At 39.7% G+C, this 26,731-nt stretch overlaps 1 protein-coding gene across 2 annotated transcripts in view; it reads left to right on the top strand.

Moving 5' to 3' along the window:
• The window catches only part of ATP8A1 (ATPase phospholipid transporting 8A1), a 235,290-nt gene that overhangs the window by 203,681 nt on the left and 4,878 nt on the right, over window positions 1-26,731 (top strand). For both annotated transcript variants that reach the window (XM_032632465.1, XM_032632464.1), the window contains 3 exons: window positions 17,938-18,026; window positions 19,081-19,173; window positions 26,504-26,595. In XM_032632465.1, coding sequence (XP_032488356.1) covers window positions 17,938-18,026; window positions 19,081-19,173; window positions 26,504-26,595 — 274 coding nt within the window. The remainder of the gene's footprint in view (window positions 1-17,937; window positions 18,027-19,080; window positions 19,174-26,503; window positions 26,596-26,731) is intronic.

Here is a 26,731-nt window from a genome sequence, read left to right as displayed (position 1 = left end):
GTATCCCCCAGAACATAACGCTATTGCAAAGCATTCCTGGTGTGGTGAAGGCAACTTTCTGTCACCACCACCAGGGCCATGAGTGTCTAATCCAAGGACCATACCCCTAGGACTCCAGTGTTTCCCTGTATTGGTTTGCCAGCAGTGCCTTCCAAAACTAAATAATTAAATATGTCCGTATGTTTGGGTTGTCTAAAGGCGTAATAAGGGCACCCAGCTTAATACAGCATTAATAGAGATGGGTAGGCAAGACCGAAAATAGCAGCCCCATTCCCCCCATCCTGGTTCAGGTGATATTTTGGAGGATGAGGTACTGTGTGGTTTTAAAAAGCATTCACACAATAGAGAAGTTCTTCAAAAAGACAACCAAGATCTGGGGAGAAGTAACACCAAAAATACCTAAGGTATATTGAACAGTTTAAGTACTTGATGTGCACTCATTCAATCGATTTAACAATTATTTGTTCAGATTCTTCTGTGGATCAGGCACTGTGGATTCATTAGTGAATAAATAAACAAAAATCCATGACCTTCTCAACTTTCTACTGAAAGCAGACAGTCAAATAAAATAATTAAGTGAAATATATAGACCGATGTAAGTGCCGTAGAGAACACAGCAGGCGGGAGAAACCGAGAACCATGATTTCCATTGCTTCCCATAGCGCCTTGTGGCTTTTACTCACAGTCAAATAAAGAGCCATTGGAGGGGCTTGAGAGAGGCGTGTCATGATCTGACTTATGTTCTCAGAGCAGGACTATGACTGCTGTGTTATGAACTACTTAGGAGATCATTGCAGTAACCCAGGCCAGAGGTAATGGTGGCTTGGGCCAGGAGAGTGGCAGTGGTGAAAGTGGTCAGAGTCTGAATCTAGTTTGAAGGTAGCGTTAATAGGATTTGCTGACAGATTGGATGTGAGGAGTGAGAGGAGAAGAAGTCAAGGTGGATGCCGTCGTGTTGGCCGTGACCTTCAGGACGTGCTTGTCCTCAGCTCACTGGATCCTCCCAGCAAACTTGTTACCATACCTGTTTTACAGGTGAGAAAACAGAGGCATAGAGAAGTTAAGTACCTCATCTGATACCCCACTGGTACTAAATGACAGAGGTACGCTTTGACTTAGCTGTGTGGTCCCAGGGTCAGCTACCTTATACACTGCCTGGTGCTGCTTCTCTGATCATAGTTATTCAAAGGATTCTGCGGTGTATAATCTGGAAATTAGAAGTCTGAAGGGACTGCCCCTCGTGGCAGGTATTTCAAGGATTTGTGTGGACTAGGGAATCTCTGTTTTCTTTTTCCTGACAGCACTGGTTCCCCCACGCCTCTTCCCCCTGTGGACATGTCGGTGGTCCTGGTCTTCCTCCCTCCATCCTCTACAGCCTAGCCGCTGTGCCAGAATGATCACCCTCCTCCTCACATGTCCACTGCCCCTTCGTGTCTTTACTGGTTGCTCTGACATAATGGCCTCAGGCTCCTAGTGCCCCGTAAATGTTTAGTAAAGGATGGTGAAGTAAGTTTGTTTTCCTTGCTTGCTGTTGGTGTTTTTTTTTTTTTAACATCTTTATTGGAGTATAATTACTTTACAGTGGTGTGTCAGTTTCTGCTGTATAACAAAGTGAATCAGCTATAGATATACATATATCCCCATATCTCTTCCCTCTTGCATCTCCCTCCCTCCCACCCTCCCTATCCCACCCCTCTAGGTGGTCACAAAGCACCGAGCTGATCTCCCTATGCTATGCGGCTGCTTCCCACTAGCTATGGATTTTACATGTGGTAGTGTATATGTGTCCATGCCACTCTCTCACTTCATCCCAGCTTCCCCTTCCCCTTCCCCGTGTCCTCAAGTCCATTCTCTTCGTCTGCGTCTTGTTTTGCACAAACGTGAGAAATGATAGAGTAGAGGTGACATAGAGGCAGAGTTCAGCTCAGATAAGAACATCTTGCTAACATCCAGAGAGTTCCCCAACATGGCGCTTTCCAGCAGCAGAACAGAATGCTGGTCTCATGTAACCAGCCCCAGTATCGGGCAGTAGTGCTACTCAGCAGAGCCTTGCTCATCTGCACCTGCGAAGTTGCTTCCAACTCCCAGGATTCAGATTTTCTGTGGACTTCTCTTCACTGTGTTCTCTCCAGAGGAGTATCTTAAATGTTGAAGGGCACAGACTATTCTGCTCTAGTTAACATCAGCTGGAACTCAGGGTGCAAATTATACACAAGTGAGGCAACTTACAGGTACGGATCTCATGCTTCTATATTCAGCTTGGACGCATATTCATACGTAGATCAGGATTTTACAGTCATTTCCAATTTATGTCCTTGATTTGTCTTTGTAGCCCCCATCTGAAGACAGAGCCATTTCTCTCAATATGTTGAAAGAAAATCCTTGCTCACCACGAGGGGGAGGGAAGGGAACCAATATTTATTGTGTACCAGGCATTCTTTGTTTCTTTTAAATCCATATCACAAACCTTTGTGATAAGCAGAGCAATAGCAGGTGACCCAGAGAATTCATCCCAGGTTTTCTCCTCAAATCCCATTGGTTACTCTCAGATCTTGAGTAACTACCTTCTCTTCAGAGCCCATTCCTATTCCTTTCACTCAGATGGGAATGCTTTCTTTTCTCCTTGCAGCCATTTTCCTTGCATTCCATTGATTTCCCTGATTTATCTGCTATTTCCCAGGATACCCAGGGCCGTGATCAATTTCCCTCAACCAGATATAAAAGGATTCCCGTCTCTTTTTAAAAGTGCCAAGATTTTTAATTCTCTCTTCTCAACACCCACCTAACTCTCTCAACACACTTATAGAAATTCTGCCTCACTTTGTATCCTGGCCTCTCTTGTCCTCTTAATAACAATAGCAGCATATGTAATACCCAGCTCATTTTTTTTAAAAAATGTGTGTGTGTGTGTGTGTGTGTATATATATATATATATATATATATATATATATATATATGTATGTATATATTTGGAAACCCGGAAGGCACAAGCCGAGTGGCTGGCCGTAAGATCCCAGCTTAAACGGGAGTACCTGCTTCAGTACAATGACCCCAGCTGTCATGGGGTCATGGAAGATCCTGCCTTGACTCGTTGGACCTATACAAGATCAGCAAATACCTATCCCAATTTCAGACCCACTCCCAGGAGCTCCTCACTTTTAGGAGCTCTGTTTGGAATTGGGCCCGTCCTCTTCTGGTATTATGTTTTCAAAACCGACAGAGATAGGAAAGAAAAACTTATCCGGGAAGGAAAATTGGATCGAACAATTAACATCTCATATTAAATCTGGCGATGATGACTATATATATACATATATATATGAAATTGAAAACCACATCATCAGAGAATGTACAGTTGCCACTCAGATGATAGCAGGGCCTCATTTACTGAGGGTCAGTCACTGTCATAAGTTCTTTTCATGTCTTCAGTCATTTAACACTGAGCATTTAACACAACACTGTGAGGTAGTTCCTATTACGCATTTCACTGACACAGAGTGGTTAAATAATTTTCCCAAGGTCACACAGCTTGTAAGTAGCTGAGCTGCTGTTGGAACCCAGCCAGTCTTTTCCCTTAACCACCATACACGCTGTTCTCTGTCGCTTTTACATTTCTTCTCTCACCTTTTCATTCCTCTGCATTTTTCTCCCAGCCTTATCAACTTCAAAGGTATAAATTCCTTTTAGTGTCAGTGCCCCAATCTAAGTACTTACTTCCATCTGGTTGGTAAACTAAGCCATCCGTTATCTGCATGTAATATTTCCATCTTCAGCTGTGCTCAGCTGCCTGTATCACTGATTGGGCATCGTTTCTTTCCCCCTTCCTTCAGCACATTCTGCATGCCTGAAGTTACCAGAAATCCATCCCCCAGATACCTGAGCGTTTAGGGCAGACTGCAGTCTCTCCAGACGGAGCCGGGGAGGGCTGTTCTCAGTTGGTGGGCAGGGTGTTGCCACTTGGGAAACATTCCTTCCTATAGTGTTGTTTCCATTACAGTAATTCTACATCTCTGCCCCTAATAATGATTCAAATGATAATGATTAACAAGTATCCCAGTACCGCAAATGACTGAACTATTTAACAATTAAAAAAGAATTATGACATCAGGGTAGGGGGAGAGTGGATTCTACAAAGGTGGAAAATGCGACAATAAGAAATTATTTAGGAAAGGAAAATAAAAAGAAAAGAGCGTGACAAGCTTGACTGCAACTTTAAATTTGTCTCTGTCTTCCTTTCCTCTCACAAATATGGTTGTGATTTAAGAGGAGGCCTTTTTTTTTTCTTCAGACCTGACTTGTATTTTTTCACACCAGTACCACAATTTATGGGGCAAGGTAGGCCCTGGGGAGAAGTGCTATGTTATATAAACATATGCTGGCCTGCTTTTTCAACTTCTCTAGATGATGTTACTGGGTATTTTTTGAATTTCCAGAAGAAAATATTTTATGCCCTGTGATTAGTATACCAGATTACAAAGTAAAAAGCACGCTACATCAAGGATCATTTCATATCACGATTTATACCAGAAGCTTAGTATCGGCAGAGCTTTTCAATGTATCGCGGCATTGCAGACACACACTGTAAAGTCTTCCCAAGCGCATCTGGTTCTGCTCTCCCTGGCCTGAGGGATCTATAAAACTACTGAAGGAAATTGAAGTTAGGGAACGAGCATGTGTTTTACAGAATTTCAGATCTCTTGATTGAGGTTAGTAAAGTCTCTCTGAAAAACAATAAAAATCTTTGTTGAACCCTTTTAGGTTCACCCCTGTAGGAAAGGTATTAATAAACCACATTAGTGGTACGATTTTCCTAAGTTGTGCTGTTGCCCATTTTACCAGCATAATGAATTACTTTGCATATGAGGAATTTCCTGGTTTAAAATAGTCCTTATTCATCTCTCAGCTTTTAATTACCTAGATAGCATGTAATAATTTATTGGTCACAAGACCAGGCCTTGCGGATAGGGTGGAGCAGTGTTACGATATGAAGGAGTTTCATGCAAGATTACTGGGTTTAGCCAAGTAGCCTGGGGGGAACAAGAACCCTAAACTCTGTCAGATGCTCTTCAATGAGCCAACAGTTGGGATCCCATCCAGTAAAACATGCCATTGGTCAGGGCCCTGACAGTGAATGAGACAGGCACACCATCACGGGTCTTAAAGAAGCTGGCTGCGTGGCCACTTCCAAGCCCATTTTGTAAAGAGAAGCCTTGTAGAAACACTGAGAAGCAAAGAGAGACATGGATGTGACAAATGTAATGGCCAATCAGGACACTGGCACACATTTTAAAGTTTAAAGTTTAAAGCTCTCTTTAGAGTCACTGTGAGAGCTGGCATTGCTTTTTGTAGACACAGCACCCTTTCCTACCATACAGAGCAAATATATATTGAGTCTCTAGTGTATGTGTGTTCCGGGCTCTTTGTTAGGCAGTGGAGGATGCAGAGAGCGAACAGAATTGGTCACTTCCCTTAAGGATCTCATTTTTTTATTGATGAGCTGTTGACGTCATAAATGTGAGGGATGATGTGCACCCCAAGTGCCATGGCAGTGAACAAGGCATGGAAAGCTGAGCAAAGCTGCTCTTAGTACGGCAGAACTTTGGCTGTTCTCTAGAGTCAGTGCATTCTCGCGTTCGTTCATTCCGTAATTATTTATCGAGCGCTTAATCAGCTCTAGGCGCTGTGTCAAGGTAATGGGTTAATTAGACAAGATACCCATTAGCATTCAGGTTGAGAGAAGCAAGGAGAGGGAGAAACAGTCACTAAAGTCTGTTGACAAATGACTAAATGTTGAACGACTAAAGATAATTTCACAAAGTGATAGGAAGAAAACAGGATGATATAGTAAGGGACAGGAATGTAATGGCTGCTCCAGGAAGGTGTTTTTGGAGAACAGATGATTAAGCGGAAACTCCAATGATGTGGAGATACCTCCATGTGAAGAAGAACATTTTAGGGCTGAAGGAACAGCCCGTGCCCAAGCTCGGAGGCAGGAATGAGCCTGGTAGATTCAAAGACTAAAATAAAATGTCAGTGTAGCTGGAGCAGAGAGAGTGGGAAAGAGTGCTATGAGATGGAGCCGGTGAGATGGGCAGAAAGCGTATCACCCCTATAAGCGCAGTACTCTGGCTCATAAGACCAGTACAGCTTGTTTTTGAGTTGCGTGCCAGGGAGCAATCAAAAATGCTCATAAAAGAAACCATGAATGTCACTGTGCCATCTACTTCAATAAAGCTCACAATTGGACACAATTCTTGCGTTCCATGAGATGGTAAGGAAAAGAGATCATCAATGAGGTCAAAAGCTGCTTGGTTCCAAGTTATCACTAAGGCTCCCTAGCATGTATCATGCAAAGCAAGTTATTTTATGGCATATTTTTTTACGTTAAAAAAAGAAGTAACTGTGGATTAAACAAGATAGAAACATTTCTCTCTCATGTGAAAAAAAGTCCAGTGGTGTCAGGTAGTTCCAGACTGGTATGGTAGCTGCACAGTCATCCAGGACCAGATTTCTTCTATCTTGCTGCACTGTCAACTTTTGTGTCCTTCTTCGTAGTCCAGAATGGCTGTTTAAGCTCTAGCCATTTTATCAACATTCCAGCCAACAAGAAAGGAAAGAAGGCTTAACCCTTTCTCTTTGACATTCTTTCCTAGACATTGCCCACCACATTTCCTCTTAGCTCTCATTAGCCAAAAGCTAGTCACATGGCCATACCTAGCTGCAATAATAGAGCCAGAGGAACATAGTCTGAGCTAGAGGAGAAGGTGTTCAGCCAAGATTCAAGTGGTTGCATCTAAGAAGGGGAGAGGAGATATATTGGGAGGCAACTAGAAGTCTCTGCCATGAAAGTCAATAAATTTTCTACATAAGCCATATGTTAGGGTTTTTTTTTTAACATCTTTATTGGAGTATAATTCCTTTACAATGTTGTGTTAGTTTCTGCCATACAACGAAGTGAATCAGCTATATGTGGCACATATATACAATGGACTATTACTCAGCCATATATTAGCTTTTATATGTCTTTCCATAGGTAAATGGATTTTGAAGTTTTGAGTTTTTAAAATATAATTTCCTAAAACAGATGGTAATTAGATGACGGAATGGAGGTGTTAGTTAATATTACGGTGGTAATCATTTTGCAATATATAAATATATCAAATCAACACATTGTACACCTTAAACTTATGTAATGTTATACATCAATTATATCTCAATAAAGCAGGAAAATAAATTTTTTAAAGAAAAAAACTTCCTACAATCTGAAATATAGGTCATTATGTTTCACAGATTGAATTACTAGTAATCAAAGAATTGATGCTTTATGAGATGGTTTTTAAGAAGATAAAATACAGAGGCATCGCAAAATTATCAAAACTTGTAAGAATGATATAACAAGTAAACATATTGAGATAAGGTGCCCTATCTTATACAACTTCTCCAGTAACATCAGAACATTTTAAAATTATAATTCTCATAATAAAAAAGAACATTTTGTTACTAATTATGTCCTCATTTTTCTGGTACTTTTTTAAGTTTTTTAAATAGCACAATAAAGAAGATTAAAATAAAACAAAGCAAAACAAATTCTGTTCTTAATTACTTTTACTATTCTGGGAACTATATCCCTAGAAAATAAAGTTTCAGAGCCATACATTTTCTAGTGCTCTTGATTCCTTTTTAGAAGGACTATTTTGCATGTTCAATTCTCAGTATATATTGATACACAGTCAAATTTTACTTTAAAAAAAAAAGCTTCTGATTGATCTAGGTCCCAACTAGCTCTTCCTCCTTTTCCTCTGAACATCTCTTTTAATCATTTATTTCCAGAGGGTGGAGATGCAAAGGTTGTTTTTTGCATCATTCAACTAGATTGAATATTGGCTCTTAGTCCCGCAGGGTGATCATGCCTCCTTCATTTCCTCACCACCACCCAGGAATGTCCGAGGGGAAAAAGAGCACATAAACGCTGTGAACTGGCATCTGATTTGCATATTTTCTAAGATTTTCTTTGTTTGGAACAATTTGCATATTTTCTAAGACTTCTGTTTGTTTGTTTGGGATAATCCAAGCCAAGGGTTTTCTTTGTCTCTGAGTAATCAAGAGCTTCTGGTATAATTGCAAACATATTGGGGTTTATCCAAAACACCCTTCTCCTTAGTTATTTTCTGGGTGTTCTGCTCTATCTACTTTTATGGAGAAAGTAATAATTCATCCCATATAAGAGTTCAATTTAGCTCAATTCAGCTGAGATTTATGGAGTGCCTTGTGTCAGGACCTATACTGGGTGTCAGTGGATCAAAAGTTGAAAAAAGAGAGTCCTTCTGAGGAGCTTGAGTCGTGAGTAAACCAACAGATCATTAGAATGTAAGACGCTAGTTATTTTGATCAGGACTCGCAGGGGCTAGCAGAGGAGAGGGCACTCAACCCCCAGGCTACAGTTCGGAGAGTTTAGAAAGGTTTCTTGGTACTGCTATCCCCCACACTGTGCAGGAAGCCAAGAGAAAGAAGGGCCTTCCAGCTATAGAGCAGCCCAAGCAGAGGGAAGTTGGGGTTCCTGAGGGAGCTGGAACTGAAAAGTGTAGCCAAGACCAGGTCACAGAAAGTTACCCGAATGTATTTACATCATTACATTAAGCTGTGGCAGATTGCAATTCCATATGAAATACATAGTATTCCAGAAGGTACCTGAGGCCATAGAATACAGATTCAGGTCAGAGGACATGATATATAAATGCTAGTGATAAGCTAGTGAGTGATGAAGAACATTTTTTATATTTTGGCATGAATATGTATCACATAATATAATTGAAAATTTGCAAGAATTCTGTTGCGCTAAAATAAGACATCAAAGACCTTTCTCAGTGATAAGCTCCAGACCATAGAGCTTGGCATGGGTATTCCTCTGTCTTTGGGTTTTATCTGAGGGACGTTTTGAGCCTCACTACCCAAGATGTGTAGCCACTGAAGACTTTCAGTGGAAGTTCACCTCTTCAAGCCAAAGTTAGCATGAGCTTGAAATTTCTCTCTGGTTAAAGTGCGAAGTTCACCGCTTAGTGTTGACCCAGTTATGCTTATGTACCTCTGAGTTCAACTCCATGCCCAGGTACCATAACGAATTCAGACAGAAAGGGTTACATTTCTGAGAAAGGCTCCCACAACTTGGAAATCTCTGTCACGCCATGGTGTTTCCCAGGCTTTGGTCACAAAGACACTTTAAGAAACCTTTGCAAGTTTACATTCAAATAACATAATAATATATTATCTGAAAGCAGAGTTGATTTTGATTATCTGATGTCGTTTCCATACATCAGTGGCAGTGTTGCCAGGAGAAGGCACAATTTCGATGCAGTTAAAAGCATTCTGTGTATATAACGTTGATATTTTGCCATTAAAATATAGATGTTAACCTTATGGATTTCAGCTTTCAGGGTACTAAAGAGTATCACTGTATCTCAGGCTCAGTGAGTCAGCCTCCCCAGTCCCCTGAGAAAGGGAGCTGGAGGAGGAGATACCATGTGGGTAACTGCGGTGGGATGAGATGGGACTGAAAGTGAAATACAGCAAGAGAGTCTACCTTTTCCAAAGAAACATTCAGCTGATACAGCAGAGACGAAGCATTGGGGAGCAGTAGGGAGGGAAGAGCCACAACTTGGTGGGAAAGATCCAGAAAGTTTATATGAAAAGAAACAATACCTGCATACCTGAAGTTGAGCACTGATTTTTTTTTTCTTTTGATGAAAATGATTTCATAAAGAAGTTGCTTCCAGAGGAGACCAGAAGTGTTAACTGAAACATAGGAGGAAGCAAGAGAAGTTAAATGATCTCATAACTTGGTAGATGGCTCTGAAACAAAAGAAAAGTGGGAGCTGTGGGTTCTGAGGGTCACAAAACCACATCACAGTACAGATCATCTCTGAAGAGTTGCTCTACCAGAATGTTTCAAAGAAGCCAGAGCCAGAAAGAACAATTAAACTCAGATTTAATTAAACTCTTGGACACCACACCCAACCAAATCCTAAGAAGCACATAACAGTATATACAAGCTATATGTAATATAAGCTTTTGGAGTTTTCTCCAAAACTTGCTAACTCCCTTGGAAAAGCCCTAAATCTCAAAGATAAATAGCCCTCCTACCCAAAAAATTTGAAAGGTCTCATTCACAACAGCAAGGAGAGACTTTAGCCAGATGTGTGTATGGTTAATGGGAAAAAAAGCTGGAAAATTTGACCAAAATGAGAGAATATTTTTTAAATGAGTTGAATAAATAAACATACCATGTCTCTGAATAAGAGGATCAGTATTAAATCATCACTTCTTTCCATTAGAGAACTGTTTGGGGGAAAAGAAAAAAAAATACGTCTTCTCCTTGTGATTGAGATCTAACCTAGGAAAATAATTCTAAGCGCAGAAAAAGGTTAGAGTGTGACTGAAAAGGGCAGCTTTATTATAACTTGTTTAGTTGTACCGTTTAGACAGATACCATTGAGTATATGTCCCCTCAGATACCTCCCGGCTCTGCAACGTCCATGGTGACAAAGGTGTGTCCACACACAGTATTTCCCTAAATTCTTATTCTTCACTTTCTGATGAGCTGGTGAACGGGAAGTAGGAAACAGGTCATAGACAATGCACCCTCCCTCACCTGGCTAGCTGAAGCTTTGGCCTCTTCCTCTAAATACCTCCCATATCAGTAAGAATTGATGTTTTTGCTTTTTTTTTTTTTTTTTTTTTTTTTTTTGCGGTACACGGGCCTCTCACTGCTGTGGCCTCTCCCGCTGCACAGGCTCCAGACGCACAGGCTCAGCGGCCATGGCTCACGGGCCCAGCCGCTCCGCGCCATGTGGGATCCTCCCGAACCGGGGCACTAACCCGTGTTCCCTGCATCGGCAGGCGGACTCTCAACCACTGCGCCACCAGGGAAGCCCCAGAATCTCTTTAATTTTTAAATTTATTTGATACCATATATATGACTTACTATTTATCATTTTAACCATTTTTAAGTGTACTGTTCAGTGGTATTAAGCTCATACACAGTGCTGTGCATCCATCACCACCATCCACGTCCAGAACTTTTTCATCTTCCCCACCTGATACTCTAGACCCATCAAACGATAACTCCCCGTTACTGCTTCCCCCCAACCCCTGGCAGCCAATATTCTACTTTCTGTCTCTGAACTTGATTACTCTAGGTACCCCTTGTAAGTGGAATCATGTAATATTTGTCCTTTAGTATCTGGCTTATTTCACTTAGCGTAGTGTCTTCAGGGTTCATCTATTTGTAGCATGCGCCAGAATCTCATTCCTTTTTAAGGCTGAATGATAGCACGTGATATGTATAAGCCACATTTTGTTTATCCATTCATCTGTTGATGTTTCCACCTTTTGGTTATTGTGAATAATACTGCTATAAACATTGATACGTGGATTTTTTTTTAAAATAGAGCAGATCAGATTTACCAATGGATTGGAAGTGTGGTCTGAGAGAAAAGGAGGAAAAGCAAGTTTTTTGGCCAGAGCAGCTGGAAGGATAAAGTTTATATTTGCCGAGACAGAGAAGACTGGGGTTTTATATTCTTTTTATTTAACGTAGCAAAATAGTCACGTTGTGTAGTTAAGAAAAGTCTTTATTAATGCCGGTATGAGACCTTCCTTCTCTTCCTGCCCATTCTACATCCCTTCCTTGCACCCCCACAAAAAAATTGTTACTTTTAGTTATCGTACTTTCCCTGGATTTGCCAAAATATTTCTGTTGACTCAAAAGGGGGATGGGGAAGGTAACTTAACATACTTAGCTTTTAATGCATGTCACTCAGCCTTTGTAACAGATAAAATGACTTCTATTGGAAAAGGATGGTTAGGGAGCTGAATCAAGCCCTTCTCCTCTCTCCCCAAATCACATAAATATCTAGTTATAACTGCTCCCAGAATAACTCCATGCCAGAGCACAAGAAAGCCAAACAACATCTCAGGAATATAGTCCCAAGGCTCTGGTGTTTTTTGACCTTTAATCGCTCTAAACACTAGGTGGTAAGAACTTATTTATTCAACAATTATTTATTGAACACCTGGCTGGTGGTTAAGCACTTGGGCTGTAAGAATTCATCAAGATATATTTCTTCCTCTTACAGGGATTATAGTCTGTAACTAGAAAATGGGTAATAGGTTACCACCAAAGAGGAAGCACAAAGTAGGGTCAGCTAACCCAAGTCTAAGGAAAGAAGTGACATCTGATGTGAAAACTAAAAAGCAAACAGGAGTCACAGATACAGGGTCCAAGGACGAGAGTAAGCTTGGGCAGATTCCAAAATCTGAAACACTTTGTGAAGCTAGAGATGGGGGCTAGCTTGAGAGATGATGTAGGGGATGTAATCAGAAGTCAGGTAGGAAAGGTCATGAAATCATATTATGGATTTTTGTACTCCATCCTGAGGGTGGTATAAAGCCACTGAAAGGGTTTAATCCAAGAACTGCTCAAAGCTAATTTGCACTGTGGCTCTGGCTGTAGTGGGGGGACTGGCTAGAAGCAGAGCAGGACGGGAGTCAGCAAGTCCACGCGTGAGGCTATTAGGAGGACAGGCAAGTTTTGGACTGGAGTAATGGCAGCAGGGTGAGCGAGAAGTAGATAGGTCTGAAGATACTAAAGCACAACAGAACCTAGTGATAAAGCAGATATAGTATCAAGAGGCAGTTCAAGAATAGAGCCCAGGGCTTCCCTGGTGGCGCAGTGGTTGAGAGTCTGCCTACCAATGCAGGGGACACGGGTTCAAGCCCTGGTCTGGGAAGATCCCACGTGCCACGGAGCAGCTGGGCCCGTGAGCTACAAATACTGAGCTCTGCGCGTCTGGAGCCTGTGCTCCGCAGCAAGAGAGGCCGCGACAGTGAGAGGCCCGCGCACCGCGATGAAGAGTGGCTCCCGCTTGCCACAACTAGAGAAAGCCCTTGCACAGAAACGAAGACCCAACACAGCCAAAAAATAAATAAATGAATAAATAAATTTATAAAAAAAAAAATAAAAAAATAAAAAAATAAAAAGAATAGAGCCCAGCTTCTGTCTCAGGCAGGTGGTGATGAAACTGTTTCCCTGAAGAGATTGCACGAAGAAAGAGCAGGTCTGGGAGGAAGACAGTGTGTGTTCAGTTGGGGAATGTATTAAGTTTGAAGTGCCTCTTTGACATTCAAGTTCAGAGCTGGCTGTTCTGTGTTTGAAGCGCAGGCAAGAGATCTAAGCCACAGGGAGAGACCATGACTGATCCCCATGTAGATAATAGAAACCTCCAACCTTCCCAGGGCGTGTGTGTATATGATAACAGAAGGCTCCTGAGAGAATGCCAGGATAGTCTACCTTTCCCTTTATTCAGGACTTGTCCCAACAATCAGCTTCCTAACAATTACACTCTTTGAACAGCATCTTTAATAGCTTGGACAGTATTATCTCATATAGACGTACCTTTACTTAACCAGCCACGTAGTTTTCCTGTTAGTTTTCACTGATGTTTTACTATTTTAAAACACGCACAGTGAATATTTGCATTCCGCAAAATTAGTTCCTTGGGATGTTAGAAAGCAGTATATAGGAAAAAGTGTTCCATGGTCGATAAATGTATTTTGGAAACCTTGATTTTAAAAACTATTCAGTAGGTTCTTTACTGTGATTTCTCAAAGCCTTAAACACTCTGCCCTGTGACTCTCCGGGAGGGGTATGCTGTGCTTTGTTTATACCTTTACTAAGCCTTGGGCCATGACAGGCTTTTGGAGGGAGCGCTTTCAGGACTAGTGACCACAGAACAGTTTCATAGGATGTTAACTTATATGTAAAAGCTGTACCAGACTTCAACACATAGTCCCAGAAGTTGAATTATCAAATTAACAGGAATGCATGTTTGTGTTCTTGATGCACATGTCGATTACCTTTCCCAAAGGCAAGTACATTGCTGATGGGAATGTAAATTACTCCACATACCTGTTTCACCATACCTCCCCACTCCCCCAAGTGTGATCATGAATTGTTTAAATCTGATCTAATTTGGTAATGTTTCTGTGACTACAGAGAGGCCCAGCATTTTTCCATGTTGTTGATTACTTGCTGCTGCTTTTGTGACTACCTTCTCAGGTCTTTTGCCTGTCTATTGGAATCTTAGCTATTCTTATGAAGATAAGTGGTCTATTTTTATAATCAGGTTTTAGTGCAGAATTTCATATACTTATGGCAGCCACTTTCCCAAGTTCTTATGTATCATTTATTTTTTAGTTAAGTTCTTTTTGAACATGTGGAACTTCTCCATTTTCATGGGTCAGTTCTTTAAAGCATTTCTTTTTATAGTTTTTTTCCCACTGTTTTTAAGCTTAGAAAGTCCTTTTATAAAGTTTTATCTAGACACTTAATAATCACTGCTTGTTTTGTTGTTGTTATTAACATTAACTCGTAACTCCTCTGGTATTTATATTATTTATATTAATTTATCTTGCTGCCCTTCCCCCCCCCCCGACAGAAGAAACTAACCAAGTTTTACGGCACTGTTTTCTGAATTTTCCCTTCCAAATTAATATATTGTGCCCATGAAATCTTTAATAATTTTTATGAAAACAATTTTATCTCCATTTCCTACATTAGCAAATTGAGATGAATGGCAATTTATTAGGGTTCAGTTACTCGGCCAGTTTCAGTCTTGAGATGAGTACATACTGTGATGTTAATGTGATGAAAACCATGACATTTATAAACTTACACTTAATTTGATGTTGTGATAAAAATTTCCTTCCTTGAAGCTCATGGGAGAGATTACTGAAAAGAACACAAGACTAGAGTGTTTAAAGGAATTTGAAAATTAAAATGAAGAAAGGAACGTTTGTTAATAATCAGTGGTAGTAATATAAAAGCAGCCACTTTATAAACATTATTGGTTTAATTCTTACAATCCACTTTACAGCTGAGGAAGCAGAGACCCCGAAGTTACCCCCTCCATCTCTGAGAGCTGGGACAGGCAGAGCCACCACCACTTCCAGGGCTGTTTATCACCAGCCCTGCTCTAGTTGGGGTCCGCGGATATAGTTTTAGGACTCCCCAAGGAGCCTTCTTATTTAGATAGTGTCTGTACTCAAGCGAAGAATCAGCATCCTCGTTCCCCACTTGGACATTTATAGGGTAAAAGGAGGGACAGACTTAAAAAGTGCATTGCTGAAAGTTTGTAGGCAGGTAGCACATCGAAATTCTCTCCTCCAAGACTGAACATGGGAGACACTGCAGGTGAAAAAGTAAGTGTTCCTCTCTGTGTGGGAACGTGGGTACCAAGAGGTCACCTCACTGTGGGTCAGAAGGTAAGCCCTCTTATCTGCTCAAGCCCCTCGGCTTAGCTAACTGCACGTGAGCTAGGATTTTCTCAAACGTTCTTTCTCTGCAAGTTCACAGGGAAATTTCAAAACAATTCCTCATTCCTCTGCCGCAGCTTGCGTTTTCAGGCAGTGATGGTTCATTTTTTAAGCCCGCGTGGCCGGATGCTGAGACAGCATCGCTCTGCAGACAAGCAATTGTTTGTTCCCGGAGCAGGACCTGTGCCCTCAACTGTACTGGCTTTGCAGCTCCCTGGGCTGATCCTTTCTCAAGTCCCCCGGGAGGCACTTTTGTGGCAGATTCCATTTGGTTTCAAAGGGCCTCGAGGAGGGGCGTCGGGGCTGCTTGGCGTGGCCCCCCAATCTCCCATGTTAGGAGCGACTTGCCAGCCGCTTGCGGAGGGAGCGCGAGCCCGGCCCCGAACAGGCTGCTCCTGACCCCCCACCCCCATTGTCTGCGGGATCGGGCGTCTTTTCCCAGCCGACCTGCCTGCGAGTGGAGAGATGTGAAAAGTTAGAGACAAAAATGGTCTCTACAGAGTGAGGGGGAGCTTTCTTGTACAGAAAGGAAGGAAATACCTCTGTGGGATTTTATTTCCCCCCCCCTTCATCCAAAAAATACAAAGAGGCTCTCTGTCTTTAATGCGAATGTCGGCTTTAAATCTTTTAGGTTTGGATTAACTCTGCAAAAGAAAAAAAAATCTGACAGGCTTTCAGATATGACGCAGAAAAACTTCTTTCCCTTCAATTCATGGCGTTCATTTGCAAAGCCAAAGGCTGGTGGACTGAATAGTGGGCGCCAGTCTCCCCGTCATAGTTAACATTACAATGGTCAGAATTAGCGGCCTCCTTCACTACCAGTGGACATTTAATACAGGGTGGCAAAGGCAAGAATAAATCTTTCTTCTCTTGCCCCCAAATTAAAAGAGATTATAAAATTAAGCCAAGTAAAAGAGGTATTTTCAGTTACACGACTTAGAATCTCATCTTACCTTTTTCCCGTAGAAGGAAAAAGAAATGTGCCATTTTGCAGTCATTACCTAACTTAAAAGCTTCCTTCCAACTAAACAAAACCCACTGACTTGATGGACATTTCCTATTACACAGTTATTGTTGGTTTTCACTATTGAGGATGTCAGCAAGCATGTCGAAGATCATGTTTTGCTTATAAAATAAAATGACTTTTATGTGAATATCTTTCGTCTTGGTGGTATCTACAATGTGGGTGCTATTCCATTGAAACCACGTGGCAACATTTACTTTCTGAAATTTTGGGTAATAGCATGTTCTTATTTTAACGTGTTCAGAGCTGTGTCAGCCTAGATAGAGGGAAACCTGAGTATCCTTGTACCAAGAGTCCATATCAATAAGCTTGTGTTAATGTAGAAAAAAATTTTAAACAGCAGCTCCTGGTCTCCAGTTGAGAGTCAAAATGAATAGGTAATCTGAAATACAACTTAAAATTAGTAATCTTTGTATTTGATAAGGATTGATTGATTAGGACTGTTTATGTGTAATTGTGAACCTGCCTATACGAATTAAACTCTAAATCATTTTTAATTCCTGACCTGGTTAAAAAAAAAAATTTCTTGCCTGAGTTTTAATGGGATGTAAATGTGTGTGCGTTGGTTGGCTACTTCAGAATGGAGTTATAACAATACGTTTATGGATTTAAATAGGTACTGCAAATTTATTCTTGATAAACAAATAGACTCGAAGTGAAGCAAAATATCCCTTTTGGTTTTATTATATGACACTGTCCCTTTTAAGCTCTAGTAATCTAATTACATTATGAAGGGATTTTTTTATTATAATCACAAATAACTAATAGAATTTGTTGGTTTTTATTATAGAATCATTTTCTTTGCAACCCCAAAGGCTCTGATATAGCAATTTGGGATTAATAGAAAAGGAATGCTTAAAGTTATTTTAATACACTTTTATTTGGGTTTTACATACTAAACATTTGGCTTGACTTTAGCAATAACAGGATGCACCGAAACAAGTTATGTAAATCTTTGAACAAAAATTAATATTATTCCTATCTAATATCAAATTGTTATTTTTCATAGATTCCTTAATTAATTTGTTTATACTGTGTTCGTGATTTATCTGGATGATCTTTTCATATCGCGCGATATTTTAGAAAAGCAAATTTTTATGTGCCAGAAATAGTAAATATAGCTTTTAATTAGGATTGATTTTACATGTTGTATTATAAGAGAAGTTAATCCAGTGTATGTTTGAAGTTTGCTCAAAAAGATAAATTTTTATATTCTAAGTTATAAAAGAAGGTCAAAGTTTATTACTCCATTATTTTGATCACAGTAACAAAAATTTCACATAAAAATATGAAAAGATTTGGCACATGATAAAACTTTGTTGTATTAGCTACTTGAAGGAAAAAAAGAAATGTAGTAAATGCATGTTTTAATACATTTGGCTTTTAATTCCAAATATTTCACAAGTGTGAATTCAGAGTTATTGTATACTCTCTTGCAGAATGAGATTCTTAAAATTATTTTACTTGAAATCATATAAAAACTAAACATGAATGATGTATTTCTTGGTTTTTAAAGTAATACTGTTTCTGATGCTTTTACTCAGGCAGCCATGTTGTTCAGTTCCGGAGTCTTTTGGACAGGCCTGTTATTTATCCCTGTGGCATCTTTGCTTCTTGACGTGGTGTACAAAGTGTAAGTATAGTGCTCAGTTATGTCATTAACAACACAGATGCATATTAATCCTCAGATTTCTCTATTTGTAACATTAATTCTAGTGTAGAGTTTACAGAATAGGAATTAGTAATATTAATTCTACATAAAGAAGAAAGGAGTGATTGAAGAATTAAAAAACTAAATTAGTTTAAAAGAACGAACAGAAGTAAAGCAGGTAGCTTCAATTAACATTTTTGTTAATCAGCCTGAAAAACCCATTCAAGGTAGAAGAAAAAATTCTTTTACCTCCAAATACATATATATATAAATGTTTAGTGAACAGTAGTCGTGAAAGGGAATTTTTGCTTGCCTGATTCTAAACATGTATAAAACAGAATAGAAGAAACTACAACTTTACTAATCTTTCTCAAGGATTATAAGTTTTAAAGTGTCCTCTCTTCCCACAAAAAATATATCATTAAAGTTAGTTAATGTGATGCTTATTTAATAACTGAGAGTTTTAATATTGTAAACGTAAACCATTTATTTTATGACTATTGTTTCTATAATTATATTAATGCCCAGAATTACTGTAGTCTTTTTTTTTTTTAATAAATTTATTTATTTATTTTTGGCTGTGTTGGGTCTTTGTTGCTGCGCGCGGGCTTTCTCTAGTCGCAGCGAGTGGGGGGCTACTCTTCGTTGCAGTGCGCAGGCTTCTCATTGCATTGGCTTCTCTTATTGCGGAGCACAGGCTTTAGGTTTGTGGGCTTCAGTAGTTGTGGCACACGGGCTCAGTAGTTGTGACTCACGGGCTCTAGTGTGCAGGCTCAGTAGTTGTGGCACACGGGCTTAGTTGCTCCGCGGCAAGTGGGATCTTCCCAGACCAGGGTTCGAACCCATGTCCCCTGCATTGGCAGGCAGATTCTTAACCACTGTGCCACCAGGGAAGTCCCTACTGTAGTTTTTTAGATTCTATGGAAAAATTGCTTGTACACTGGTTACTGTTGTACTTAGCAGCAGCATGATCAAAACTAGTTTCATAAAGTCTTAAATCTTCACACGAATACTTCTACCCTTTTTTTCTCTACAGTATCAAGAGGACTGCTTTTAAAACATTAGTGGATGAAGTTCAGGAGCTGGAGGCAAAATCTCAAGACCCAGGAGCAGTTGTGCTTGGAAAAAGGTAAAATATGCCCTGAATATGTTCTTTTCCAAGTGAACTTTAAATGTCTTTTGCTAGTGGTTGGAAATAAGCAGTTAAACGTGTTTATCTGTTAACATGGAGCTAGCAGTGTCACTGACAAATTTTGCAGTCAGAGAGATGCAGATTCAGATCACATCTTTCTTCGCTAAGCTGCAGGTGACCTTAGCCAAGTTGCTTAGAGCTGCTGAGCCTCAATTTTCTCATCTGTACAATGGGAGTGATAATACCTCCCTCATGGCCAGTTGCGAGAATTGGATAAAATACTGTGGATAAAGCAGGTGGCTTGCCATCTGGTGCTTAATGAGCACTCAATAAATGGTAGGTGCAAATAGTGTTTATTATTAAACTGAAAAAGGAAAAAAAATAACACAGTAGAATATAGTCAAAATCAGAGCTTGACATAAAGTCAGCTCTCCCACAGTTACCTTTGTGGCTCAGTACATTGTTAGGAACTGACCTGGGCATATGTCTGTCATATATGAAGTCAGTTATGTCTTCCAAGTCCTCCTTACCGCCCCCCGCCCCCCAAAAAAAGCAAGGTTAGAAAGCTAATTGAATTGACTAAATTTCACAAAACATTATAGAAAAGAATTTAAACTTATATGAAAGCACTCTGTGATACACCACAGTTATGAAGAAAATACGAGGAATTTATTCTTTCTGTCTTTCATCACACTAAAGTGAGCTAAAGTTTTGTCTCAACCATAGGAAACGTTTTGCCCTGGTCTGTGTCACCTTCATCATGGTTCACTGTCGTTGCTCAGTTTGACACGGTGGAGTGTCAGACTGGGACCTCAGGCTGAGACCTTGGCTTCCAGCCCTCTCGTGCTCTCATTAGGCCAAAGGAGCACGTCACACGCCAGTCTGTGCCTCTCTTAAAAATAACGGCACTGGCATCTGTGGGGTGTGCACCACGTGCTGGGTGCTGCACTCCTCACTTCACAGGTACTATTGCATTACACTCCTGCAACGACCCTGTACAAATCCATCATCCCCAGTTTTTCCAGATGAGGAAACTGGGGCTTAGACAGACCAGGTTCTCAAGGTCAGAAGTGACCACTCTGGGCCTTGAGCCCATGTCAGTTGATTCTAGAAACCCTGTTGCTAACCGTGCACTATTCTGCCTCCTGCTGCTGCTTTTCAAGAACGTAGGATGGCAGCAGAACTAGCCTGCCACTAACGTGACAGTTCGTAGCCTCTCCCAGTCGGTGTCCCTGTGTACCTGATGGGCTGCTACCTTTGGGGTTACAGGTGTAGCTACTCCTCCCTCCAGCTTTGCCTCATCTCTTCCCTTCACCTCCAAGTCAACATCTATTCTATTGCCTTTCATAAATAGTTCCTCAGTAAATGTTTTTTCCCTCTTTCACTCTAGCTGTAAAAAGGATGTGGTAAGAGTTCTAGCTCACAAAATTGTGAACAAAAATATTTATTCACAATTATTAGGGAAAGTCTACTGATAGCACTGTTACTACCCTTAGTAAATTTCTCCTATTTGTGTGTTAATAAAACCTATGTTAAGCCCCTCCATGTGATACTGGTTCTCCATCGTTTATAGTATATCGCTGACTTCAACAATTCATAAGTCAGGCTGAGGGTTCCATGTGATGACCTCTGACCTCTGGGTCCTAAAGACCTGAGTCTGTGACGTGTGTAGTCCCTTACATTAAATAAGTCAGAGAACCTAGAAGGAAAGAAGTGAATTCCGCCGTAAATGATAACCAGCTTCTCCAAGAAAATGCATCGGATAAATTTCCTGCTGCTGCTCAGCTCATTTGCCTAAAACAGCTGTTCAGCTTTTCTTAAGGACTCAGGACTAAGTTAGATGTTAGCTGAATACCCCAGACAAAAACCCCTAGTACAGTAGGGACCCTGTGTTGCCATTGCTGCCAATCGGTGAAGAGAAGGATGGTGATGATCAGTGCGGCATGGTGTCTCCCTGCTAAACGGTAGCTAGAGGAAGGGGAAGAAAAAGGTCTGTGAAAAGGGAAAAGTAGCAACTGGTTGGAAAAGTCTTCGCACCAAACTACATTCTAAGGCAGTTTAGAAATTGTCAGATAGATTTTATTGATAGAACTCTTTCAGAAGCCTTGGAGAATAAGACTCATGTCAAATTTCAAAAAACTAGCTAATTTCATCTGCATTTTTCAAAGAGAAAGAAATAGTGATTTCTATGTATTCTAGTGATACCAGGCTTCCCTGAGTGCCAAAACACCACATTATGTTACGCCTCCCGGTCTCCACACGTGCTGTTCCTTGTCTAGAGCTGGTACCCTCTTACAGACTGGGTAATCCAATTCCTAGCTTTCAAAACCCAGTCCAAATGCAATTCCCTCAGCTTTTCACAGATAAAATCAATTCTTGTTCTGCTATCTCTGTATCTTGTTTGTTCTTCTGTTTTTACGTTTATTGCATTATGAGATAGTGTATTTGTTCGCCCTATGCTTGTTCGTCTCCCCTACTAGACGGAGCTCCTTGTAGGAGAGGCCTCTGTCCTGGTCTTAACTGCAACCCAGAACCGGCCACAGAGCCAGGAGCATAGTAGCACTCAGTCAATATTTGTTGAGTGGATGAATGTATGGCCAAGAGAGTTAACTAAGGAATGAATGAAAAAGGGTGGGTGAAAGGATAGTTGAGTAGTGGGGTTGACCTGTGGGTAATTAAATTAAAATGCGATAACAAGAACATAGAAGTATATAGGTTACACTTCCCAAACTAGTAACGCCTAGTGTTAATGATTGTTTACTTTTTTTGTCATAGAATGATGCAGTTCTTAAGAAAGATCTTGTGGGTTGATTATCCCAATTTTTTTAATCTTCACTAAGCACTACTGTGAAGTCAACCTAGATGTAAAATGAAAGAATGTCAGAGAAACTATAACTTACTTGTAAGCACCGTATCCAGATTAGTATTTATAAGAATTTATTTCTCATCTCTACTCATTTTCAAAACTTGAAACACCTTGGTTAAAAGAATTAGTACTTTTTGTAGAAATAGTATGCCACTTATCATAATTTCCAGCAAATTAGATATATTTTAATTTTACATCGAAATTTTGAGGAAAAAGGTGTGTTTCATCGTTTAAGTATATTGCTTTGGAGCCATGGGTTATGGTAGAAATCAGTTTAAGTCTAAAAAATTGGGAGAATAAAGCCAAACCTTATTCCTAATACTGTGTAGCCATGGCTTATTTTTGCGTGTTAAGAAAATGACTTTAAGCTGTGAAATCCTGTTCTTTGCTTTTACTTTATGTGGACGTGCTCCAACACTAGGGAGCCGAAGCATCTTCGTTCCCAAAGTCCAAAAAGCTTTGAAATTCAATTCTTTCCATAGGCTTATAGCAAAGTTTGCTGGAAGAACCAAAACAATTTGTACTATAAATACATTGATCATGTTTATTTTTCTACAATGTAATATTCCTGTATTTTATAGCAGAAATATTAATTTTTGGAATGTGGGCCTCTAAGATGCCACTTGAGAATATTACATCTACACATTGTGTGTAACGTATTACTTTCTCTAAAACAAAACAAAACAAAATGTGAATTCAAAATCCCAAAGATTTAAAATAAGGGGTTGTGGACAATGGGCTCATTAGAGACAGGTCAGTTATTACTGATACCTTTCACGTGTGTGTGAAGCAATGCATCTCATAGTAAGGCAGTATGAATAATGAGTCTCATAATTTTTTGTATCTAACTGTAGACATTAGCCAGCATATCATCATCAGCCGTTACTAAATAGAATTTTAGCCCAGGGTCTTCAGGTCAGTCCTTATTAATTTGTCCATCACCACTGTGTGGCCCAGCTTTAAAAGAGACAGTAGGGAAGTATGGATGTCAGATCATTTGGTCATGGGGGTGGTGATGGTGTTCTCTCCCAGCTTTTCTCTGTGTTGCTTATCTTAATGAAAAGCAATTTTAACATTGCCCCAGAACTAATAGAAAAGAAACTATATTTTTCAGTTTTCACCTGGGTTTTATATCAGGATTACATAAATTTCTTTGAGGCTGGGGCAGAGGCGCGGGGTGGGGGGGGGAGGTGATTAGGATAGGAGGACATATCAAATGTTTTCCCCCAGCCTACTCTCATCCCTGTGATAAAGGTTCCATCCAACATTTGTAAAGAAACGTGACAGAACGATGAAATACCTCCTCCAGAGCAGAGATTACTTAGGCTTCTTGTATTCATCGTTCATCTCCCCACCACCACTGCCTACTACAGGACAGCTGTCGTATTCTATGCACTGAAACACTTCATGAATGAATGAAAACAGCTTGGCAACCCAATAAAACAACAAATGCAAATTGACCACTCTTCAAAGATAACTGAAAATACCTTAAGACAACATGTTCCAGGACAGTAAATGAGTTTTCACTTTTTTTTTTTTTAGTATTTCTAAATGAAATTTTATTTTAAAATGTGGTATATTTCCACCTCACCTCACCAAATATCTAAGTTGCAGCATTTTAACAGGCTTGGAAATAACGTAAGTGGTAATTGTGTGATTGCATTAAATAAATAGAAAATTTACATAGCTTGGTATGTACATGAAAGACCCTACAAATTGAGTAAAACTACTGAACGAGAGTTGTGAATAAGATGTGGTTTTAGTTAGAAGGCATCCTAGAGTCTTTTTTTCTTCTCACACTGTGTTAAACTGTTCAACAAAAACTAAACTTTTAACATGTCTATTAATGTTAACATGTTACCAGTATATTTTATAATGTGGCTTGACAGTGATATCAGTACCCATAAACATTGATGACACAGAAACTGCATAACTTTGAAATGATGAGTAGTTCTCCAAAAGTGGGATAGGACTAGAGAAATACAAATCATCATCAGTTATTATTTATTAAGCACCCTCCCACGAACGGCATTTATATTCTGAGGAGGGAGTTTTTGTTCTATAATCAAGAGGTCCAATGTAGCTAAGGCAAAAAGCAAAACACAAAAAAAAAACCTAGTAGTTTTCCTAAGGAAGTGGAGTGAGGGGCATTATAAGTTAAAACTCATGTTCAGCAATAGACTTCCCCTGTTGAGGTAATGTTGAATATAAACCAAGGCATCAGAAATGATCCTCACAGAGTATCTTTTGTTTCGTGATGATCTCTGTTCTAGTTGGGGTTTTTTCAATAATAAATTCCTTGGGATCTGAGGGATGGTAAGGGTGGGAAGAACTAGTGCTTCTAAGTGTTGAGTGGTTCCTGAGTACCAGTAACTGTGGTTGAAGCTGTACAACTCCCTGAATCCTCCGTCAGCCGGAGGTTAGGAATTGTCCTGTTCTCCATGAGATGTCCAAGAAAGGTTGCCTAAGGTGACCCAGCTAATAAGTGACAGACTCAGAATTAAACCAAAGTAAGACTGCAAAGCCCAGGCTCTTTCCACAGTAGTGTACTGCTTTCCCCAGAAAGAGACTTTCTGCTTTTTTTTTTTAACACTAGACATTAACTTGATGTAACAGCTGAGTGATAAACTAGCCTTATATGAACCGTTACGGAACAAAATTACATTATCTCATATATTTAGGTTGCCATAATATGAAAGGGGCAATTCTCACATCTGCCTTCTTGTCGCTTCCATAATTGTAATATTAAAGTATCATGTTGTAGTATTAAAGTATCATGCATTCAGGAAGGCCAGCCCGAAACCTGGAAAACGTATTTTGGGAAGAAGAAGCTCTATCATGATACATTGCCGTCCTCTAGTCTTCTGTAGTCATTTCAGTTTTAAACACCAGAGACTTGCCAAGCACCCCGTCCACGATGCTCTGCTAACAACATCAGACCACCTGCTGCTAAAGCTGCCGACTTCCTCAAAGCGGTTACATATTTTAGTGTCCTTGTGAGTCCCCGGGTCTGTAACAGTAGATCATTTTAAGAGCAGAGTAAGAAAAGTCACTCTGTAAAAATGGCTCCTTCTCATTCCCCATATCTGTTTATTTCACTAGCAAAAGCAAGTTTTACAAATTTTTGCAAAACCACTGGAGTTTTAAGATTAATTCGCTTTCTTGCCTTAATTCCCAGTGACAATAAAATATGTCTAATAAATAGCAGTTAACACCCCTAGACTTTTAAAAATGTGTGTAAGACTACTACAAATGTCAACATTTCTAAATATTTTATTTCAGCAAAAGCCTAAATGTTTGTGTAATTACAATGAGTTCATTTTGCAGATGATCCTTTTTTTTGCATATGATAAACATTGTTCCCTTTCGGGGTCTAAAAAAATTGGCAAAATACAGAACTAACATAACTTACAGCAGTTTAACTAAAGCTTTAAAGTGGGGAAGCTAAAAGATGGAAATTTGTCCACTGAGTCAATTCCAGTGATTAAAACAAAATTGCATAAACATTTGCTGCAACACATGTGGATTATTTATTAGCTCTTCATCCTTGTTATGTGTTTGATATCAAAGCAAAGTTTTATAAATCAACCAATGAAGAAACGGCATGATTGGGAGGATTGATGATGTTTAAAAGTGCACTTTGGAATTATCACTCAAATTCATCTATCCGACAAGTATTTGACTCCCTACTGGGTGAAACACTGTTCTGTGTGCAGGGGAGAAAAACAGATGCATTATTTCTTACATTCTGCTTTTGGAAGTTACATAATTACATGGGTTTGTTTCTGCAGAGAAGATTCTTCTAAACGTTTATTGAAAAATGTGCTTTTTCTTGTCACTTTACCTGGTAAATTATTTTCTGAAAACAGCTTTTTTATTTTAAAATGAAATTAAGGAACACATTTCATACCATGTTAGAGTGGTACTGGAATTTTTTCTAATTAAAAAGTCTGTGAAATTTCTTCTTTGCATAATTTTTCAGATTTTTCTGTATAACAACAAAAAATTATTTTACACCAGAATATGTGCAAAGTAGGAAAAAGGTATAGTGATGGTTAATTTTTTTAATTCTAAAATGCCATGCTTGCTATATGTAGTAAGTCTAAATTCCAAGATTTTAGAAGCCACTAACACAACTGGTAGAGTTTGTATTTTTTATTAATTATATTGTGCAGGTTCTGTATTTGACTTAAATATAACTGGGGGTGGGGAAATCTTTTGACTGGGCTACTGGGGACAAAACTCTCCTTCGCTCTCAGGGGGGGAAAAAATGGCCTCAAAAGTATCCAGTACTTGAAACCTCATTTGCTGTCTGAGAAAATGGGGTTGAAATAATCACTAGACTCCGGATTTCTCAAGCAATCTTTTGTGTCAGTCTGACTCTCTCTGGTGGTCCTGTGGGCTCTCTGGGTTCTCCACTGAGTTGATAATTCATTTCACACGTTTGCACCTGTTCCGCAGCCTCACGGAGAGGGCGCAACTGCTCAAGAACGTCTTTAAGAAGAACCACGTGAACTTGTACCCATCAGAATCATTGCAACAAAACCTGCTCCGTAAGTATTTGAGTTCTGTTTTTTAAACACATCCTCTGCCATTACCTCATAGGATCTGAGAGCAGCATTTTAACTTTAGAGATATTTACAGTTAACACCTAAAACAAGTTTTGCACATTTGCAACATGTTATGTAA

This window comes from Phocoena sinus, chromosome 5, assembly GCF_008692025.1.
Source record: "Phocoena sinus isolate mPhoSin1 chromosome 5, mPhoSin1.pri, whole genome shotgun sequence".
In the NCBI taxonomy this organism is placed as follows: Eukaryota; Metazoa; Chordata; class Mammalia; order Artiodactyla; family Phocoenidae; genus Phocoena; species Phocoena sinus.
Note: the sequence above shows the minus strand (reverse complement) of the source record. Positions and strands in the feature narration are given on the sequence as shown.